Below are 22,016 nucleotides of genomic sequence, written 5' to 3'. Positions count from 1 at the left end.
GAGGCACACGGCACATCTTTAAGAAAAAAGCCGAAATAAACATGCTGATTAATTAGGTGCCACCGACACATAATTGTTGGCCCAGATCAGAGGCGACGCAATCGGAAATTGGCGCTGATCTGGGCCGACAATTACGTGCTGGGCGGCACCTAATTAATTAGCATGTTTGTTTTGACTTTTTTCTTAAAGATGTGCTGTGTGCCTCCCGGCTACCGCTGTATTCCTGCATGCTTCGCGGCAATGTACTGGTTGGCGGCCTGGAGGGTGGGGGCCACCGCACCACCCGAACTCCGATGACTCAGCCTAACACACCATCATCCGTGTGCTCTGTGCTGTCCCAATTCCGGTAAGTGATACTGCACTGTACATACATTATTTCTACTTTATATCGGCTGTGTATTTTTACGTGTTATTTGGTATGATTTGGCAGCTTCATAAGGTTACTGGAGAGTGTTTATTGCCAACAGCACTTGTGTGAGATTTTCTGCCAACGGCGCTTGTGTGAGATTTTCGCTACGGAGAACAGTCCAGTAATGATTGTGGAAAAGTATTTCTGCTTTATATAGGCTGTGTATTTATCATATCATTCCTGCTTTTACTATTTGTTACTGTTTTAGGTTTTATGTGTTGTTTGGCATGATTTGGTAGGTTATTTTTGGGTCTGCGAACGCTCACAAAATTTTCCCATATGAATAAATAGTAATTGCTTCTTCGCTTTACGACATTTCGGCTTACGAACCGTTTCATAGGAAAGCTCTACCTTCGGATGGTGGGGGAAACCTGTACTAGAACATAGGCAGGTTTTTGTTCAAACTCTGACAAATACTTGATGCACTCTTAAATGATAATTTGCTTTTACATTGTTTAAATCTACCAGTCCTATGTTGCAGTGGTATAATTTCAATTCTGCTGATTTTTATAACAAGAATTAGAATTATTGATTTTGATTGGAAAATGATTCTGATATTTCAAATACACTCCACATGACTAACACAACTCAATAACAAAGAGACTGCTGCTGAAATAAGGTAAAAAAAAGAGTTGTGAGATTGGAGAGAGTGTGGTGCTCTTCTGTGCATGGACATCTGGTCTAATAAGCCCCAATGCCAATGCCATGAATTGCATTATATGGAGATATTTATTCTTTGTTTGACATCTGTGCAGAAAAGTGCAGCATGTAAAAATGATTGTAACATAATCTGTCACCAAGTTTTCAACAAGTTTTGGCCATAGCCTCTTTAATTTACCTATCAATGCTGATGAATGCTATGAAGTTGCTGTTTGTTTTACTGGGGTTTGAAAATAAAATCATTAGTTGCATGTTAAGGTTCCAACTTCTGTTAGTAGGCTAACTTCATTTTGTTTGTGGATGTAACTGGCAAAATGGGAGCTAAGCTCAGGGTATTGAGCCAGGTTCAATTTCATGATGGGCAGGAATTCTGGAAATAAGAAGGCATCTTAAAACATGCCCTGAGTGGCTATTGTGCTGGATCTCTATATAACGAAAAAAAAATTGGCTCTAATGAGTCATCTAGGATTTGGTCTTTATGATCTACCCAACAATGTTAAGAATTTGAACTAAATGTTTTTTTTAACAGTATTCCATTATTGTTTTAATAATATACATTGCAGTTTATTTTTCGTAGAATCTATAACACCTTTTGTGCCCATGATATTCTTTGAAAGAGCTATTGTATGTTTAGAACAATTTAGAGCGTCATTAAATGCCAGGTACAAAAATAAGTTTTGATACAGTTTGATGCAGAGGTGGGGGAGGATGTCTTTTGCCTTCAAGAAGTGCACTATTTCTTGGAAGACTGAGGTAATAAAGTGAGGTCCAGTGTAAGTTTTTGCAAAGTACTTTGAGAAAAGTAAATCTTGCAATTGATTGAAAAGTGAAGGGAAGCAATATACATAAAGAGTGTGAAGTACTCTGTCCCCAGGTAGATAATGTTCCAGAAAGGTTTCCGGTTCATGAAACATACCACTGATATTTGTAGGCAAACTCTGCAGGATACGAGAGGAAAAGGGACAAAGGTTCTCTGTTTCTGGGAGCTGTCAAGATTAAAGCATGGCCGAGTGGTGCTGTAGTGCAGTGTAGTGCAATGCAGGTAGTGCAGCTTCACACAGCTCCAGTGACCTTTGTTTGATTATAACCTGTAATGTTGGCAGTGTGGTGTCTGTGCACTACCCCTGTGATTGCATGGCTTTCCCCTTGTTGTTTCCTCAAATATTAACTGGTTGTTCGGTTAATTGACTCCTGTGTATTGCCCCAGTATAGTGGTTGACATTAGGATTAAAGGGATGTTAGTGAGCATATGTGAAAGAATAGATTACAGGGAATTAAGTGGGGAAAAGAGATTGTTTTGATAGCATAGATTTCATGAGCTGAATCCATCTCCTTCTATACCATAAGGAAATAGAAAAGATAAAAAAAAGGTAGGAGAAGACAGAAGATTGTAATGGAGAGAGAGCACTAGATCTGGCGTGAAATATAGTAAAGAGGTGAATGGTAGGAAAGGGTTCAAAGTTCAAAAATACAAATTTCAAAATAAAATTATTATCAAAGTGTGTGTGTGTATATATATATATATATATACACAGAAACACACACACACACACACACAGTGTCATGCAAAAGTTTGGGCACCCCGGTCAAAATTTCTGTTACTGTGAATAGCTAAGTGAGTAAAAGATGAACTGATTTCCAAAAGGCATAAAGTTAAAGATGACACATTTCTTTAATATTTTAAGCAAGTAAGCGTTTTTATTTCCATCTTTTACAGTTTCAAAATAACAAAAAAGGAAAAGGGCCGAAAGCAAAAGTTTGGGCACCCTGCATGGCACCCTGCACCCTGCAAAGGGGGTTACTAACACCTTTGGCAAGTATCACAGCTTGTAAATGCTTTCTGTAGCCAGTTAAGAGTCTTTCAATTCTTGTTTGGGGGATTTTTGCCCATTCTTCCTTGCAAAAGTCTTCTAGTTCTGTGAGATTGTTGACCATCTTGCATGCACTGCTCTTTTGAGGTCTATCGACAGAGTCTTGATGATGTTTAGGTCGGGGGACTCTGAGGGCCATAGCAAAACCTTCAGCTTACACCTCTTGAGGTAGTCCATTGTGGATTTTGAGGTGTGTTTAAGTTCATTATCCTGTTGTAGAAGCCATCCTGTCTTCATTTTTGCCTTTTTTACAGACGGTGTGATGTTTGCTTCCAGAATTTGCTGGTATTTAATTGAATCATTCTTCCCTCTACCAGTAAATGTTCCCCGTGCCACTGGCTGCAACACAAGCCCAAAGCATGATCGATCCACCCCTGTGCTTAACAGTTGGAGAGGGGTTCTTTTCATGAAATTCTGCACCCCTTTTTCTCCAAACGTACCTTTGCTCATTGTGGCCAAAAAGTTCTATTTTAACATCATCAGTCCACAGGACTTGTTTCCAAAATGCATCAGACTTGTTTAGATGTTCCTTTGAACCTTTTGAATAGAACCCCTCTCCAGCTGTTAAGCACGGGGGTGGATCGATCATGCTTTGTGCTTGTGTTGCAGCCAGTGGCACGGAGAACATTTACTGGTAGAGAGAAGAATGAATTCAATTAAATACCAGAAAATTCTGGAAGCAAACATCACACCGTCTGTAAAAAAGCCGAAGATGAAAAGAGGATGGCTTCTACAACAGGATAATAAACCTAAGCACACCTCAAAATCCATGATGGACTACCTCAAGAGGCGCAAGCTGAAGATTTTGCCATGGTCCTCACAGTCCCCTGACCGAGAATCTGTGGATAGACCTCAAAAGAGCAGTGCATGCAAGACGGCCGAACAATCTCACAGACCTAGAAGCCTTTTGCAAGGAAGAATGGGCACAAATCCCCCAAACAAGAATTGAAAGACTCTTAGCTGGCTACAGAAAGCTTTTACAAGCTGTGATACCTGCCAAAGGGGGTTTTACTAAGTACTGCCATGCAGGGTGCCCAAACTTTGGCTTTAGGCCCTTTTCCTTTTTTGTTATTTTGAAACTGTAAAAGATGGAAATAAAAGAAGTTTTCTTAAAATGTTAAAATGTGTCATCTTTAACTTTATGCCTTTTGGAAATCAGTTTATCTTTTACTTGCTTAGCTATTCACAGTAACAAATTTTGACCAGGGGTGCCCAAACTTTTGCATACCACTGTGTGTGTGTGTAGGTATATATATGTCACCATATACAATTCTGAGAATCGTTTTCTTCTGGGCTTTCACAGTAAACCCAAAGAAAATGACAAATAAATAAATAAGCAGGCAGATAAATTAACAGACAAACAAGAAACAAGCAAGCATTAAATATCGAGAACATGAGTTGAAGAGTCTGTGAAAGTGAGTCTGTAGGTTTTGGAAGCAGTTCAGTGTTTGGGTGAGTGGAGTGAGATTCTTTCCTCTGCTTCAAGAGACTGATGGTTTTGGGGTAATAACTGTTCCTGAACCTTCTGTTGTAGGTCCTGAGCTCCTGTACCTGTTATGAGATGTATTCAACTGTGCCAGCTTCTGGGGTTTACATGCTCTAACTCTCTGGCGTATGGATAGCTGGCGCAGCCTTTTTAAGGGTTCAGGACCGTCCTGCTAATTGGCAATCATGTGTTGGCACCAAGAATTGAGTATTTAAAGAATATCTGAATGGAGACCTCAGTGCTTAATCGTAAGCTCAACCAGCGGTATTGTTTAGCATTTTGTTTTGTGCTCAGTTCTTGATCCAGTTTTATTCTGCGTCTCATCCTAGCCTTAGACACTACAGCGTTTGGATCCAAGCTATTTCAAGGACTCTTCTCACAGTACGGTTGAGCCAGTATGGACCCAGCAGGGTATCACAGTCTTTCATCTGCTGTGACCAGCCACAGCGAGAAGATTTCCAGACAAAATTTGGAGATGCATGACCTTCAGGTAGTCATTTGTCAATTTTGCAAGGGGGAAGCCAGAATTACTTGAGAGAGCCAATCGGTTGCTCTGAGGAGTCGATACTTCTTCCAACCCTGGAGAGTTTTGATGGTGAACCGGGCTCTTGTCGCAGCTTCTTCATTCAATGCTCGATGTTTGAACTCCAACCATCCCGGTTCCCTTCAGAGTGTGGAAAAGGGGTCTTCATTATCTCTCTTCTGACTGGAAGAGCCCTGGCCTGGGCCACCACGCATTGGGAACAAAGGTCGGAAGTTTGCTCGGATTTGGAAGAGTTTATGGGCCCCATGAGGAATGTGTTCCATCACCCAGCTGGAGCCAACCAAGCCTCAGACTGTTTGATGAAGATTGGACAGGGTGGTCTGTCAGCAGCCGACTATGCTATTGAGTTTTGGACCTTAGCCCCGAGAGAGTGGCTGGAACAGGAAGGCCTTGGCCACTCTATATCATCACAGATTCCGAGACGAACTGAAGGATGCCCTCGCCTTAGGAGAGCCAGCAGAAGACTTAGAGGTTCTGATTGATCAATACATTTGTCTCAATAATCATCTAGTTGAGCATAAGTGGGATTACATCAAGAGGTTGGAGGGCTAGCCCGAGTCCAGATTCAACGCATTGTAGTTCCACACCCGATCTTGGACCATAACTGACCCATCCCCTGTTCAGGACTCAGTCAAACCCATGCAGATTGGCTGCACTCTCTGCCAATGAAATGTCGTGGCATTAGAATCAAGGCTGTTATATTACTGCAGGGAGATGGGTCACCTTTGGGCCAAGTGCCTGAGGCTGCAGCCATTAGGAGAACAACAAAGACTATCCAGTGATGGGAGGACTGTGACTGTGATGGGAGGTGGAGATCACCTGGGGTAAGAACCAGAGGCAGGTGAAGGCTCTTGTAGACTGTGAGGCAACAGGTAATTTTCTGGATTTAGGAACTGCCAGTCATCTCGACGTATCGCTGCGAGAGCTGAGCCATTCCCTGCCCACAACTGGGAATGATGTAAAGTCATGTGGAAGACATTAATTTCTACATCATTGAGTCACCCCTCATACCCCTGGTCCTTGGGTACCTTTGGCTGTCCCAGCATAACCCATGCGTGGACTGGAGGGAGAGAAGAATCTTTGCTTGGTCCAGTCATTGTTAGAGGATATGTTTGCAGCATGGTGTTCCAACCCCTAGACTCTCCCGAGACCAATGACCAACAAGGAGGCAGCCTTCAGTACGAGGTAACCTGAGACCTTCTGGAGACCTAGTCCTGCCCTTGAGGACAGACAAGCCAGTCCTGGCCAACAGGACTGTGCATGTCCATACCCAATGTAATCAGGACAGCATGGCTACTAGAGAGAGGGAATCTCTAGTTCAGGAGGAGACCAAGGAGATACCTAAGTAGTCTGGAACACTTGCCGCTAAGCCTAAGGAACCCAGCCGCCAGGTCTCAAGGGAAGGAAAGACTCCTATATGTAGATCCTTAAAGCCTATTCCTGGTGGAGGTGGGCAAAAACCATTTGCAATGCCTCGCTTTGCTTGAGGATACAGACCAGGATATGGACTCTAATTTGGCCACAGGTTCTATGAACAAGTTTTGTGAACCTAGGGAGGGGGGCTCTGAGGTCTGTTAAATCACCCCTGCCACTTAAGAAGCCTTAGGAGTCATCCTCAAAGGGAAGTCCAGAGGAGGAGACTGCAGTCCTCAAACTAGTCAAAATCCCTTCCATCTACAAGGAGTTAGAGGAAGTCTTCAGCAAGGGAAAGGCCTCAACTCTTCCACCGCACCAACCATACGACTATAGATCTACTGCCTGGTACTTGCTCTCAGAGGGGTCAATTGTACACGCTCTCAGGCCCAGAGAGAAGCACAGTGGAGGAGTACATAAAGGAGGCTCTTGCCATGAACTTCATTTGGCCCTCCACCTCACCAGCTGTCACTGGCTTCTTCTTTGTACAAAAGAAAGATGGGAGCCTGCAGCCATGCATTGATTATAGGAGGTTAAACAGCAGAACAACCAAGAATTGTTCTCCCCTTCTACTCATGAATATGGCCTTCGCGATGTTCCAAGGGGCAAGAATATTCATGAAGCTAGACCGGCAGAGTGCATACAATCTGATCTGTATAAAGGAGAGCGATGAGTGGAAGACCGCATTCAATACACCGAAGGGACACTGTGAGGACCTGGTTATGCCCTTCGGCATTGTGAACGCTCTAGCGGTCTTTCTGGCCTTTATAAATTACATGCTCTGGAATATTCTTCATAAGTACACCTTGGTCGACTTGGATGATAGCTTAATCTTCGCGAAGTCCATGGAGGAGCATGTCACTCATGTAGGGGACATTTTAAAGAGGCTTCTGGACTTGATGTCAAGCTGGAGAAGTCCAAATTTCATGTGGCGATGACCATTTCATTTTTGGGTTTCTTCATCTTCAATGGCAATTTCATGGTGCACCCTACCTAAGACCCAGGCAGTCAGAGACCGGCCAGAACCAGCCAGTGTCAAATGATTCCTGGGGTTGCAAACTTTTACTGGAAGTTCATCAGGAAGAACTTGAGCATGGTGGTAGCTCCACTGACGACGATAAGAAATCCATGGGCCATTTCGTCTGGACTACCGAAACGGAGACTGCTTCTGCAGAGCTTAAACTGCGATTCACATCAGCTCCCATCTTGGTTTCTCCTAACCCGGACATTCTATTCATCATGGAGGTGGACACCTCAGACATTAGAGTGGGTGCAGTGTTGTCACAGCAATAGGAAACTGCACCCGTGTGCATTCTTCTCCATGTGCATTGCTATCCCGGCAGAGGGAAATTATGACATCAGGAATCAGGAGCTTCCTTATGGTTAAGTTAGCTTTGGAGGAATGGTGTCACTGGCTAGAGTGGGCCAAGAACCCTTTTATGGTTTGGAAAGATCACAAGAACCTGGCTTATATTCAGGAGGCCAAGAGACTGAACTCCAGGCAGGCCCGGAGGCCTTTGTTCTTTAACTGCTTTAATTTCATCTTGACATTACCAACTTGGATCAAAAATCCAGAAATCAGATGTCTTGTCCTGTCAGTTTGACAAACCGAAATGAGAAGAGCATCCTACCACCATTTAACCCCGAGCTAAGGTGGTAGCGCCAACTCATTGGGGAATCGGTGTTCTTGTTCGCAAGACTTAAGCGCAATGGGAGATTCCTTAGAATGGTCCTCTGGGTTGGCTGTTTACCCCAAGTTCAGTCTGTTCTCAGGCACTCCAATGGGGACCTTGATTGAGAATGACTGCTCATCCAGAGATTGCCAGGACCCTCGAGTTTATCAAGAGAAGGTATTGGTGGTCGGAATGACGAAAGAGGCCTGGCAGTACGTGCAGGCGTGCGAGGTTTGTGCCCGGAACAAGGAGCCCTGCACCCAACCTCAAAGGGGACCTTCCACCTCCTACCTGTTCTGGAAAGACCATGGGTGCACATCTCTATAGACCTTGTCACAGATCTTCTGCCATCCAAGTGGAAGACTGTTATCATGGTAACTTGTGATCAGTTTTCAAAAGCCTGCAAGTTCATTGTCTTAGATAAGCTACCATCTGCAGCAGAGATGGCTGAAATTGTCCTGCACCAGGTCTTCATGTCCCATGGATTCCCTGCGGACATTGTCTCGGATCATGGTCCGTAATTCTTATCATATTTCTGGAGGACATTCTGTAAGCTGATTGTGACAACAACAAGTCTTTCCTCTGGTTTTCACCTGCAGTCAAATTGCCGGACTGACTGGACCGACCAAGATTTGGAACAAACCCTAAGATGCCTGGTTTCAAAGACCTGAGGAGTGGTGTGGCAGAGGTTGCCCATAACACCCTATAGCATTTGGCATATGGGATGTGACTGTTCAAATGCTAGTTTGGTTATCATCCACCACTCTTTACAGAACAGGAGGCCAAGGTTGGGATTCCTGTGGCTGAATATTTCATCCAACACTGCAAGCAGAAATGGATAAAGGCAAGAGAGATTTTGCTGGCCTCTACCTGGAAGGTGGAGACCAATGCGAACTGAAGGAGAAGACAGGGACCCCCTTTGCAGCCAGGGTAACAGGTCTGGCTGTCCATTCATGATTTGTTTCTCTGGGTGGAGTCTAGAAAGATGGCACCAAGTTCATTGGACCCTTCCTGAGGGACATAAACCTGGTGGCTTACACCTTGCAGCTCCTCTAAATTAAAACCCATTAGCACCAGCCCATTAGCTCCATCACCAGCAGCCCCACCACCATCCAGGTTTATCGATGGAGGAGAGGGCTTCATGGTTAGAAGACTTTTGGACTCTCAAACTGTTCGGGGTCTTTGGCAGTACCTCGTGAACTGGGAAGGATTTAAACCTGATGAAAGTTGCTGGGCGTCTGAAGGTAATCTTGGATCCGGTTCTCATCCATGACTACCATTACTCTCTCTCCAAGCAGCCAGGGCCATCAGGAGTCAGCTGTAAGGGAGGGGTTCCTGTTACGAGATGCCCCTCAACTGCACCAGCTTCTGAGGTTTAGACGCTCTAACTCTCCGTAGTATGGATACCTTTAAGGATACAGGACTGTCCTTCTAATTAGCAATCATGTTTTGGGCACCAAGAATTGAGGATTTAAAGAGCACCTGAATGAAGCTTCAGTACTCAATCTTAAGCCCAGCCAGAGATATCATCTAGCGTTTTGTGCTCAGTTCTCAATCCAGTTTTATTCTGTGTCTCAATCCGAGCCTTGGATACTCCAGCATTTGGATCCAAACCATCTTTAGCAATGACTCTTGTCACAGTGCCTCCGTTCTGATGACAGCAGTGAAGAGAGTGTTGTCTGGATGGTGGGGGTCATTAATGATGGATGCTACTTTCTTGAGACACTGTTCCTAGTAGATGTGCTCAATGGTATGGAAGGTTTTACCTGTGATGGACTGGGCCATATCCACTACTTTTTGTATGCTTTTCCAGTTAAGGGCATTGCTATTTCTATACCAGGCCATGATACAACCAGTCTACTCCACACGTCTATAGAAGTGGGTGTAAAATGCAGGTTTAGACATCTGACATGATGGAAATTGGGAGACTGTTCAGGGAAAAGATAATTAGAGAGAAGAAATAATTGAAGTGCACAACATTCCATGATAATGGTGCTAGTAAGTCTGAACAATGCTATTTATAAAATATGTCTGAATGTGAACCAATAGGTGGACATTGAATCCATAGGAGTAAATTAAAGTTCAAAGTAAATTTGTTACCAGAGTATGTATATGTTGCCATTTTCTTGCAGACGTTTACAGGGAAAGTTACAATAGAATTCAATGAAAAATGGTATACATACATAGGTAAAGACTGACAAACAACCAATGTGAAAAAGAAGACGAACTGTGTAATGAAAATAATACTAACAACATGAGTTGTAAAGAGTCTATGAATAGGAGTCTGTAGGTCATGGTTTAGAGTGCTGGTGAATGAAGTTATTCCTGCCAGTTCAGGAGCCTGATGGTTGTGATGTAATAACTGTTTCTGAACGTGGTGGTGTGGGACCTAAAATTTTTGTACCTCCTAGTCAATGGTAGCAGTGAGAAGAGGGCTTGGCCTGGATGGTGTGGGTCTTTGATGATGGATGCTGCTTTCTTGTGTCAGTGCTGCATGTAAATGTACCCAATGGTGAGGAGGGCTTTGCCTGTGATGGACTGGGCTGTATCCACTACTTTCCATGCCTTTTCCATGTCTGGGCATTGGTACTTCCATACCAAACCAAACCGAGATGCAACCAGTTAGGATACTTTACACTGTACATCTGTAGAAATTTGTCAAAGTTTTTGGTGATATGCCGCATCTACACAAAATTCTATGAAAATAAAGACAATGTCATGCCTCCTTTGTGATGACGCTTACGTGTTGGTCCGAGGACAGATACTCTGATATGTTAATGTCAACAAATTTAATGCTATTGACCCTGTTCACCTACGTTTCCCAAATGAGGACTGGCTCATGAACCTCCAGCTTCTTTCTTTTGCAGTTGATAATCAGCTCTTTGGTTTTGATGACATTGTTTAATTCAAAACCACCGTTAGTTCAGCCAACAACAGTGGTGTTGTCATCAAACTTAAATATTGCATTGTAGCCACACAGTCATAAGCATAGAATGAGTAGAGCAGGGAGCTAAGCACACTGGCCTGTGATGCTCTTGTGCTGATGATGTGTTGAGAAAATATTACTGTACAAATCTGTACTAACAGTTAAGAAATCATGGAGCCAGTTGCACAGGGAGGTACTGAGGTCCAGGTCTTGGATCTTAGCGATGAGCTTCGAGGAGATGACGAGTTCAATGCTGAACTGTTGTCAATAAAGGGCATCCTGATGTATATACCATTTGGCCCATCAGTCTGCTCAGCCATTCAAACATGGATGATTTATTTTCCCCCTCAAATCCATTCTCTTGCCTTCTCCACAAAACCTTTGACATCTTTACCAATCAAGAATCTATCACCCTCCACTTTAAATATACCCAAAGGTTTGGCCTCCACAGCTTTCTGTGGTAATGAGTTCAACAGATTCACCACCCCCTGGCTAAAGAAGTTACGTTTCATCTCTGTTCTAAAGGCATGTATTTCTATTTTGAGGCTGTGCCCTCTGGTTCTAGACGCTTCCACTATTAGAAGCATCCTCTCCATGTACACTCTATGCAGGACTTTCAGTATTTGGTAGTTTTCAATGATATCCTCATTTTTCTTCTGAACTCTTCTTAAGTTAACCCTTTCATTTCCAGTGTCATTCTTGTGAACCTCCTCTGGACACTTGCCAATGCCAGCATATCCTTTCTTAGATGTGAGTCCCAAAACTTATCACAATACTCTAAACATGGTCTGACCAATGCCTTATAAAGCCTCAGCATTACACCCTTGCTTTTATGTCCTAGATCATTGTTGGAGGTAGTCGTGCGTTTTGGTCAAAGCAAGCATAAAATGGATTAAGCTACTCTGGAAGTGAAACCTCGTTACCATTTATGTTGCTAGGTTTTGCTTTGTATGAGGTGATGGCTTTCAAGCCCTGCCACAGTTGCCAAGTGTGCTTCAAATTTAATCCAAATTATCACTTTGCATATGAGATGGCCTTTCGGAGGTCATGTTGAACCTCCTGCACTTTCCTGGATCGCCATTCTAAATGGACATTTGTTAAAAATTTTTCCATCCTAAACATTTTGTTGTGTTCCCTCCCTTTGTTGTTCGATTCAGTTTGGGAAATACCATCACCCACTGCTAATTCCTAAAGGTTGGTTGAATCTCTAATTGTTCTCCCACATATTATATGTGCTGTGTACAGAGAAGCAAATGTAGTTAAGAAAAGAATATGCCAAATTGATGTCATAGAGCCATTTCTAAGTGAAATTTAATGCATCAGAATCTGTGGATTATTTTGCATTGCGAAACATTTTCATCATGATCATGCATGTTCTTCCAATTCAGAACTTTGATTATTTGAACAGGCTCTAAATATCCTGAAAACAGGCTGCTGTATTGTTTCCCTCTAACCTCTCTCTTAACCACTTAAATAAAGATGGTTCCTTTTTCACCGTTTAGAACACTTATAGTTTCAATTTATGACTTTACCTTTTACAGCAGAATAGCTTCTATGCAGGCAGACTCTACTCCACTGCTGGCTGTCTTCTCCAGTGTAGCAATCACAACATTATCTTACACCAAATGCCACTAGAATGTAACCGTGAATGTATTTATCACATAGAATCACAGAAAATCTATGGCACAAAAGGAGATCTTAGTTGGAAAAAAAAGTTACCCATCCTAGTCTCATTTTTATATGCTAATTATCTGTGTGTAGCTATCTTTATTTTTCCTTTCCTGGTAGGCCAGCATTGTGGCAATACAAATCAAGGAAGCATAATGAAATACACAACTTGGTATTCTACATTATGCATTTATTTGCCCTCTATGTTACCACTACAACAAATATTCCATCAGATTAGTTGGGCACAAGATTCGCTTGACATGTTCATGAGGTGGGGGTCCGTGTTTCATGATAAACTCATCACGATGCTTGGACGTGGCTATCTTGTCTCAGTCTTGTTCTTCCAACCGGGAACGTCTAATGATTAAGTGCCATCTGTTCCACTTACCGAGAGAATTCTCCTCCATGATCCTGACCACAGTTTACATATCATCAAAAGCTGAAGTTAAGCAAGCACTTGATGTATTGAGTGCCACAATCAACTGCCCAAATCTCTGCCCAGTTATCATCAACATATCACCTGCAATATCAGGGGTCCAAGTTACTTGACCACTGCTATAGAACTATCAACGCCTACTGTTTCATATCTAGACCACCTTTCAGGAAATCTGATCATCTGGCTGTCTTCCTCCTCCTTTAAATTTTGAACTTTAAATTCATTGGCTTTATCATTTCAGAGGATCTGTCTGGGTCCCGCACATAACTGTCATTACAAAGAAGACACGGCAGCTCCTCTGCTTTCTGAGAAGTTTGCAATGATTCGGCATATCCTTTAAAACATTGCCGAATTTCTATAGATGCACAGTGGACAGCATGCTGATTGGTTGCATCTTGGCCTGGTATGGAAACACCAATGCCCTTGAATGGAATAGCCTACTGTAAGTAATGGAGACAGCCCATTGCATCATGGTAAATCGCTTCCCATCAATGAGCACTGAAATCAGCATCCGTTTTCAAGGATCCCCACCATCCAGGCCATGCTTTCTTCTTACTGCTGCCATCAGGAAAGAGGTATAGGAGAAGCCTCAGGTCCAACACCATCAAGATCAGGAACAGTTATACCCCTCAACCATTAGCTTCTAAACCAGAGGGGATAACTTCACTCACCTTCACTCTCCACCCCAACACTGAACTGATTTCACAACCTATAGGCTCACTTTCAAGAACTCTACAACTCATTCTCAATATTTATTGCTTATTTATTATTATTTTGTATTTTCTTTTTTGCATTTACACAGTTTTTTGCAAGTTGATTGTTCGTCCTGTTGGGTGCGGTCTTTCATTGATTCTATTGTTTTTCCTTGTTTTTATTGTGAATGCCTGTAAGTAAATGAATCTTTGCATTGCAGATGGTGACATATATATACTTCATTAATAAAATTATGTTGAACTTTGACTGTTCATGGTTAGTCTGAGTTTACTGACATCCCTTAAAAATTAGTCTAATAATTTACTACCACCAAAATTAAACAACTGGCCTGAAATTACTATTTATCCCTCTTCCATTAATTATCCCAAAAACATTTACCTACTCTGAAGGAAATTTTGCGCTAATCCACTTATGCAAGTAGTCAAAAAAGCTTTAGCCTATTTGGTCTCATTCTGACCAAGATATACCCTTTGTTCAAATCAACCCTACTGTACCTTCTCTCGTTCTGAAAAATTAGCTTGTTTTTCTCTCTTTCCCATTTCTGATGGAGGAGTCTGGACTTGAAATGTTAATTGTAATTTTTCATAGATGCTCTAATCTTTTAAAATTTTTATAGTGTTTTTGCTTCTATTTCAGTTTTCCAGCATTTACAAATTTTTGATTTCTAGATCAAATGTATTGTAGGTTAGGTGTTTTTCTGCATTGTTTCCTGTCACTTTGCTCAAATTTCATGGCTTTGAAAAATGGTCACTAATAATTGCATAAATTTTTCACTCTATTTACCCATATTTTACTGTAGCCATTGTCTCTGTCCAACAGCTTTTTTACGTTCATAGGTCATTTATTTTTACTTTTTCTCTTCCTTCCTGAATGTCTTAATTTTCTTGCTACTGTTTAACATTCCTGGCTTTTACTTTTTTCTGTCTGCGTATCACAATAAGGGCTGTGAGTATATCACAAATAATTAGGTTTAAATAAACCAAGACCATATTTTGACCAATTATGCCCAGAATCCCAAGATGAGAAAATGATGCAATAGAACATGCAATCAAAATTATAAACTATAGCAGTAATCAGGCAAATTTAAGGTCTTGGGTACAATGGAGATTTATACCCTTTCAGATGCAATGGTTTATTAGTTTTTTAAAAATTTGTTCCAGTAGCTCCAATTTTAATGTGTGGGAATAAACTAGGGAACTGCAGACTAGTGAGTCTGACAATAGTAATGGTAAAGTTATAGGAGGAGACTCGAGGGACAGGATCTATCTGCATTTGGAAGAACAAAGACCAATTAGGAATGGTCAGCATGGTTTTGAGCATGGGAAATAGTATTTCAAAAATTTGATTGATCTCTTTGAAGGGATTTAAAAGGGGCCCGAGAGACAACATTTTCCAAGCAGTAGGAGGCAGGTGTATGGAACAAGCTGGGACTGTTTAAAATGAACTGTAAAGCATGCATTTTCCTATGGAATCCAAAATGTTATTGTTAACTGATTACTTTTGGTACTTGTTTTCGGATACTAGAAAATAGATAAAATCAACGTCCCAAATTAGATTAGAGAGGTAGAGGCTGCTAATGAAGACAAACAGCATGGAGAAGCATGACACCTAGTCAACGAGATCAGTAGACGGAAAAAGTCCCCATCAGGTGAAATAAGTGGTAAAACAGTAGAGGACCGTGTCCAGGCATGGTTTACCCACTTTAAGAACCTGCTGGGAAGCCCTCCAACGATCATAGTAGAAGAAGAAGAAGACATACCCGCAATACTTCCATTGAGGAACTGAAGAAGGCCAAATATGCACTCAAACAGGGCAGGAGTGCTGGACCAGATGGGATACCACCAGATGTCCTGAAGAACTGCGACCTGGATGACATCTTGCTGGACATATGTAATACGGCACTGATGAAAGGCAACAAACCAGAACAGTGGTCACTCTCAAACATTATCCCAGTCCCCAAGTCTGGATCCCTCACAAAGACAGATAACTACCATGGTATCAGCTTGACCTGCATCTTAGCAAAACTATACAATTGGATGATCTTGAACAGGATTCGCACTGCCATTGACCTGAAGCTAAGATTCAATCAGAATGGTTTTTGGCAGAAGCGCACAACAGTAATGCAACTACTTGCTGTACGTAGGATCATCGAGGAAGTCAAGAAGAACAACCTACCACCCGTGCTTACTTACATCAATTTTCGCAAAGCTTTTGACTCCATTCACCGAGGTAAAATGCTGAAGATCCTGAAAGCTTACGGAGTGCCAGACCATCTACTGAGAGCAATAGAGTCCAGCTATACCAAAATGATGACAAAAGTTGTATCACCAGACGGAGAAACAGTAGTGTTCGAGCTCCTAGCTGGTGGGTGTGCTGCAAGGAGACACTCTGCACCCTACATCTTTATAATCGTCCTTAATTATGCTCTATGTCAAGCTACCAAAGGTTATGACAAGCTTGGTTTTACCATAAAACCAGGACGAACCAAAAGGGTCAGACCAGTTACGCTCACAGATCTCGATTTTGCAGATGACATAGTCCTGTTCTCTGACCAGATGGAGGAAACACAGCAGCTACTGACAAAGGTGGAAATTGAGTGCAGGAAAGTTGGACTTCACCTAAATGCTAAAAAGACAGAGTACATGGCGTTTAACTGCAACAAAGGTATTCTCAAGACCATAAAGAATGATACCATTAAGAAAGTCTTTGACTACAAGTACCTCAGGTCAAGAATGATGAGTTCGGAGAAGGACATAAACATACGGAAGGCGCTAGCGTGGAGGGCTATGAACGACACGCTCCTAGAAGACAGTGGCGCAGCTAATGTAGATGAACTGAACACACTGATAAGGGAGAGGGAGAAGTGGAGAGTCCATCATCGTGCCCGACACTGGCCCCCTAGGCCTGAGTCGACATAGTAGTAGTAGTAACGTCCCAAAGATTTGCCATTCAACATATTCATTTAAAGGTAGACTCTTGGTTTCAATAAATTGTCAGAATATGTTTTTAACTGAGAATATGGTTTTCCTTAAACACGAGGAATTCTGCAGATGCTGGAAATTCAAGCAACAGACATCAACGTTGCTGGTGAACGCAGCAGGCCAGGCAGCATCTCTAGGAAGAGGTACAGTCGACTTTTCGGGCCGAGACCCTTCGTCAGGACTAACTGAAGGGAGAGCTAGTAAGAGATTTGATTCAGGTTGGAGGAACAACAACTTATATTCTGTCTGGGTAGCCTCCAACCTGATGGCATGAACATCGACTTCTCTAACTTCTGCTAATGCCCCACCTCCCCCTCGTACCCCATCCGTTATTTATTTATATACACACATTCTTTCTCTCTCTCCTTTTTCTCCCTCTGTCCCTCTCACTATACCCCTTACCCATCCTCTGGGTTTCCCCCCCCCCTTTTCCTTCTCCGGGCCTCCTGTCCCATGATCCTCTCATATCCCTTTTGCCAATCAACTGTCCAGCTCTTGGCTCCATCCCTCCCCCTCCTGTCTTCTCCTATCATTTTGGATCTCCCCCTCCCCCTCCCACTTTCAAATCTCTTACTAGCTCTTCCTTCAGTTAGTCCTGACGAAGGGTCTCGGCCCGAAACGTCGACTGAGATGCTGCCTGGCCTGCTGTGTTCACCAGCAACTTTGATGTGTGTGGATATGGTTTTCCTTGATGCCTGGTTTTCCTGAATTATAGGATTCTTTTGTATATTTTTTCTGAACAGTATAATTTAAGTCTGTTATGTACCAGCAACAATAGGTGTAGAATGGAGTCAGGGAATTATTGCAAAACAACTAAATTTATTAACATTCACACAGAAATTTAGAAAATTAAATGACTAACTCAAACAGAAGTTAACTGCGTTATGCATCTATAGCTCCCAAACAGTCAAACTTAGAAACAGTTCTTAACAGAGTCTTACTCAAGCACAGTCTTAGAGTGGCAGTTTAGGAAGTCCAGGTGATTCATGAAATAAGTGAGAGGAGAGACTTGTATATTCACGATACAACGAAGAGACGATCTTGGAGATTCACAATACAGAGGAGAGGTGATCTTGAGGAAACAGTTACCGGAATACGTTTTCCAAAGAGTCCAAGAAGAGCGACATTACACAGAGTAACTGACAGGGAATGTCCCTTTTGCCGAAATGGTCACCACACAACACCCGAGACCATGCAGAGGTTAACCAAAAGTGTGTGCCACAATCCACGTATGGATTATACGAAATGTCAGTCACATTCGAAATCCATAGAGTGCTGCCGGCTAACCCAATCCTTTGGGTTCGTTCGAAGCCTGCAATCTTCACTCTCACTAAATCATTGATATACAACATAAAAAGAAGTGGTCCCAACACTGACCCATGCAGAACACCACTAGTCATTGGCAGTCAACTAGACAAGGATCCTTTTATTCCAACTTGCTGCTTCCTACCAATCAGCCAATGCTCTAACCATGCGAGTAACTTTCAAGGGATAGGAAGGTAGACAGGGGTGGCGTGGCTCTGCTGGTTAAGAATGACATCAAATCAGTGGAAAGACGTGACGTAGGATCAGTAGATGTTGAATCCATGTGGGCTGAGTTAAGAAACTGCAAGAGTAAAAGGACACTGAGGGCAGTTAGATACAGGCCTCCCAACAGTGGCTGAGATGTGGATTACAGATTACAACAAGAAATAGAAAAGGTGTGTCAAAAGGGAAATGTTATGATAGTCATGAGAGATTATAACATGCAGGTTGATTGGGAAAATCAGGTTGGTGATGGATCTCAAAAAAGTGAGTTTGTTGAATGCGTCAGAGATGAATTTTTAGAGTAGTTTGTCATTGAGCCTACTAGGGTATCAGTTATATTGGAGTGGGTGTTATGAACCGGGGGCGATTTGGGAGCTTAAGATAAAAGAGCCCTTAGGAGCCAGTGATCACAATATGATTGAGTTCAACTTGAAATTTGATAGGGAGAAAATAAAGTCTGATGTAGCAGTATTTCAGTGGAGTAAAGGAAATTACAGTGGTATGACAGAGAAGTTCTCCAAAATAAATTGCAAGGAGCTTCTGACAGGGATGACAGCAGAGCAGAAATGGCATGAGTTTCTGGGGAAAGTGAGGAAGGTGCAAGACGGATGTATTCAAAAAAATGAAGAAATCCTGTAATGGCAAAATAGCAAAACTGTGGCTGACAAAGGAAGTCAAAGCTAATGTAAAAACAACAGAGAAAACATACAACAGAGCAAAAATTTGCAGGAAGATAGAGGATTGGGAAACTTTTAAAAACCTACAGAGAGCAACTGAAAGAATCATTAGAAGGGAAAAGATGAAATATGAAAAGCAAGCTAGCAAACAATATCAAAGTGGATAGTAAAAGCTTTTTTGAGTATGTAAATAATAAAAGAGAGATTAGAGTGGATATAGGACCACTAGAAAATGAGACTGGAGAAATAATAACGAGAGACTAGAAGATAGCAGATGAACTAAATGAGTTAATTTGCATCAGTTTTCATTGTGGACAACACTAGCAGTGTGCCAGACGATGTAGTGTGTGAAGGAAGAGAAGTGAGTGCAGTTACTATTACAAGGGAGAAGGTGCTCAAAAAGCTGAAAGACCTAAGGGTACTTAAGTCACCTGAACCAGATGAACTGCACCCTAAGATTCTGAAAGAAGCAGTGCTATAGATCGTGGATCTTTCAAAAATCATAGGACTCTGGCATGGTACCAGAGGACTGGAAACTTGCAAGTGTCACTCCACTCTTTAAGAAAGGAGTAAGGCAGCGGAAAGGAAATTATAGACCAGTTAACCTAACCTCAGTGGTTGGGAAGATGTTGGAGTCAATTGTTAAGGATGAGGTTATGGAGTACTTGGCAGAGGACTATATAGGACAGAGTCAGCATGGTTTCCTTAAGGGAAAATCCTGCCTGACAAACCTGTTGGAATTCTTTGAGGAGATTACAAGTAGGATAGATAAAGTGGATGCAGTAGATGTTGAATATTTGGACTTTTAGAAGGCCTTTGACAAGGTGCCACACATTAGGCTGCTTACCAAGATAAGATCATGGTAATGCAGGAAAGTTACTCGCGTGGTTAGAGCATTGGCTGATTGGTAGGAAGCAGCGAGTTGGAATAAAAGGATCCTTGTCTAGTTGGCTACCAGTGACTAGTGGTGTTCTGCATGGGTCAGTGTTGGGCCCGCTTCTTTTTATGCTGTATATCAATGATTTAGTGGATGAAGTAGATGGCTTTGTTGCCAAGTTTGCAGATGATACGAAGATTGGTGGAGGGGTAGGTAGTGTTGAGGAAACAGGTAGGCTCCAGAAGGACTTAGAAAGATTTGGAGAATGGGCAAGAAAGTGGCAAATGAAGTACAATGCTGGAAAATGTATGATCATGCACATGGTAGTAGAAATAAATGTGGAGACTATTTTCTAAATGGGGAGAAAATCCAAAAATCTGAGATGCAAAGGGACTTGGGAGTCCTTGTGCGGAACACCCTAAAAGTTAATTTGCAGCTTGAGTCAGTGGTGAGGAAGTCAAATGCAATGTTAGCATCTATTTCAAGAGGTCTTGAATACAACAGCAGGGACGTGATGCTGAGGCTTTATAAAGCACTGATGAGTCCTCACCTTGAGTATTGTGAACAGTTTTGGGCTCCTCATCTAAGAAAAGATATGCTGACATTGGCAAGGGTCCAGAGGTGGTTCACAAGAATGATTCCAGGAATGAACAGGTTATCATTCAAGGAATGTTTGATGGCTCTGGGTCTGTACTTGCTGGAATTTGGAAGGATTAAGAGGGAATCTCATTGAAACCTTTCAAATGGTGAAAGACATAGAGTAGATGTGGAAAAGATATTTTCCATAGTGGGGAAGTCTAGGACAAGAGGGCATAACCTCAGGATAAAGGGGTGTCCATTTAAAACAGAGATGCAGAGAAATTTCTTTAGCCAGAGGGTGGGCGAAATTGTGGAATTTGTTACCACATGCGGCTGTGGAGGCCAGGTTATTGGACGTATTTAAGGCAGAGATTGATACGTCCTTGACTGGGTGTGGCATCACAGCGAGAAGGCCGAGGAATGGGGTTGATGAGGGGGAAAAAGCATCAGCCATGATTGAATGACGGAGCAGACTTGATGGGTCAAATGCCCCAATTCTGCTCCTATGTCTTATGGTCTATGAACACATTAGAATTTATATCAGGCAAAGCCTGTTCAATCCAATAACCCCATTCCTCCTTTCTGTAAGAAACTTTGCTTGCATATCTTCAATCCCTAAGGTACTTTAATATTCAGAGCTATTAATTAGTAGCATGCACATGCTCAACAGCTGGACCTCTCAGTGCAGAGAATTCAAAAGATTTGCTCCTTTCAGGTGAAAATGTTTCTTCTCATTTCAGCCTTGAGCATCCTTGATTTAGTGCTATATTCCTGGTTCTGAACAGTACTGCTGTTCAAAGAGATAATCTCTTATTCTTGTAAACACAAGAAATTTTCGGGCATTTAATCTCTTCTCATACGATAATTCCCTTCTCCCAGAAATTACTCTGAACTTTCATTGCACATCCTCAACCACAAATAGAGTGTATGTTTTCTTGGGTTGAGAGACTGGACTTGATCACAATATTCCTCCTGTTTTCTTACCCAGGGCCTTCTATAATTTATGTAGAAGTGTTTAGTCATGTTCACAAATCCTCTTGCAAAGAAGATCAACATATTGTCTGGCTTCCTAATAGCTTACTTTACCTGTAGATTAATTTGAAGTTCTGACAAATGGGTTTAAACCTGAAACATAAACTTTGATCTTTCCAAAAATGCTGCTCAGTATTTCCATATTTTTATTTCAGATTTTGAGCATTTACTGCTCTATTGATTTTTCATTTCTTTTAACATAGAATAATTTATGTGCAAGGTCAGGTTTCTTTTCAAAATAAATTTCCTCACTTCTTTTACATAATGTCCTCACCCATTCAGTTAGCCTGCATTTAAAGTGTCTAAATCTTCTCACAACTTGTATCACTTCTGAGTCAGAATCAGAATCAGAATCAGGTTTATCATCTCTAACATATAGTATTGTTGTGTAATTTGTTTTGTGGCTGCAGTAAAACAAAAAATATAAAATATACCATAAATTACAATAAGAAATATACACGTAGCTATTTTATAAGTACATCTATCCACCTGCTCATTAATGCAAATATCTGATCAGTCAATCATGCGGTAGCAACTCAATGC

General features: G+C 41.9%; 2 protein-coding genes across 14 annotated transcripts in view; one reads left to right on the top strand and one right to left on the bottom strand.

Moving 5' to 3' along the window:
• LOC134348279 (gephyrin) overlaps positions 1-22,016 on the top strand; it is a 684,809-nt gene that overhangs the window by 191,168 nt on the left and 471,625 nt on the right. The gene's annotated exons all lie outside the window — the stretch shown is intronic.
• LOC134348337 (uncharacterized) overlaps positions 1-22,016 on the bottom strand; it is a 54,246-nt gene that overhangs the window by 5,848 nt on the left and 26,382 nt on the right. The window contains exons 2-3 of one of the 6 annotated variants that reach the window (XM_063051554.1): positions 15,560-15,701; positions 12,295-12,613 (exon numbers count right to left, since the gene is read on the bottom strand). The exons of 4 other annotated variants lie outside the window; for them this stretch is intronic. In XM_063051554.1, coding sequence (XP_062907624.1) covers positions 15,604-15,701 — 98 coding nt within the window. In that variant the 3' untranslated portion in view covers positions 12,295-12,613; positions 15,560-15,603. Of the gene's footprint in view, positions 1-12,294; positions 12,614-15,559; positions 15,702-22,016 lie in introns of those variants that run through there. One more of the 6 variants, XR_010018396.1, reaches the window with a different exon arrangement.

This window comes from Mobula hypostoma, chromosome 1 (assembly GCF_963921235.1).
Source record: "Mobula hypostoma chromosome 1, sMobHyp1.1, whole genome shotgun sequence".
Taxonomy (NCBI): domain Eukaryota; kingdom Metazoa; phylum Chordata; class Chondrichthyes; order Myliobatiformes; family Myliobatidae; genus Mobula; species Mobula hypostoma.
This window is presented reverse-complemented; position numbering and strand designations above follow the sequence as displayed.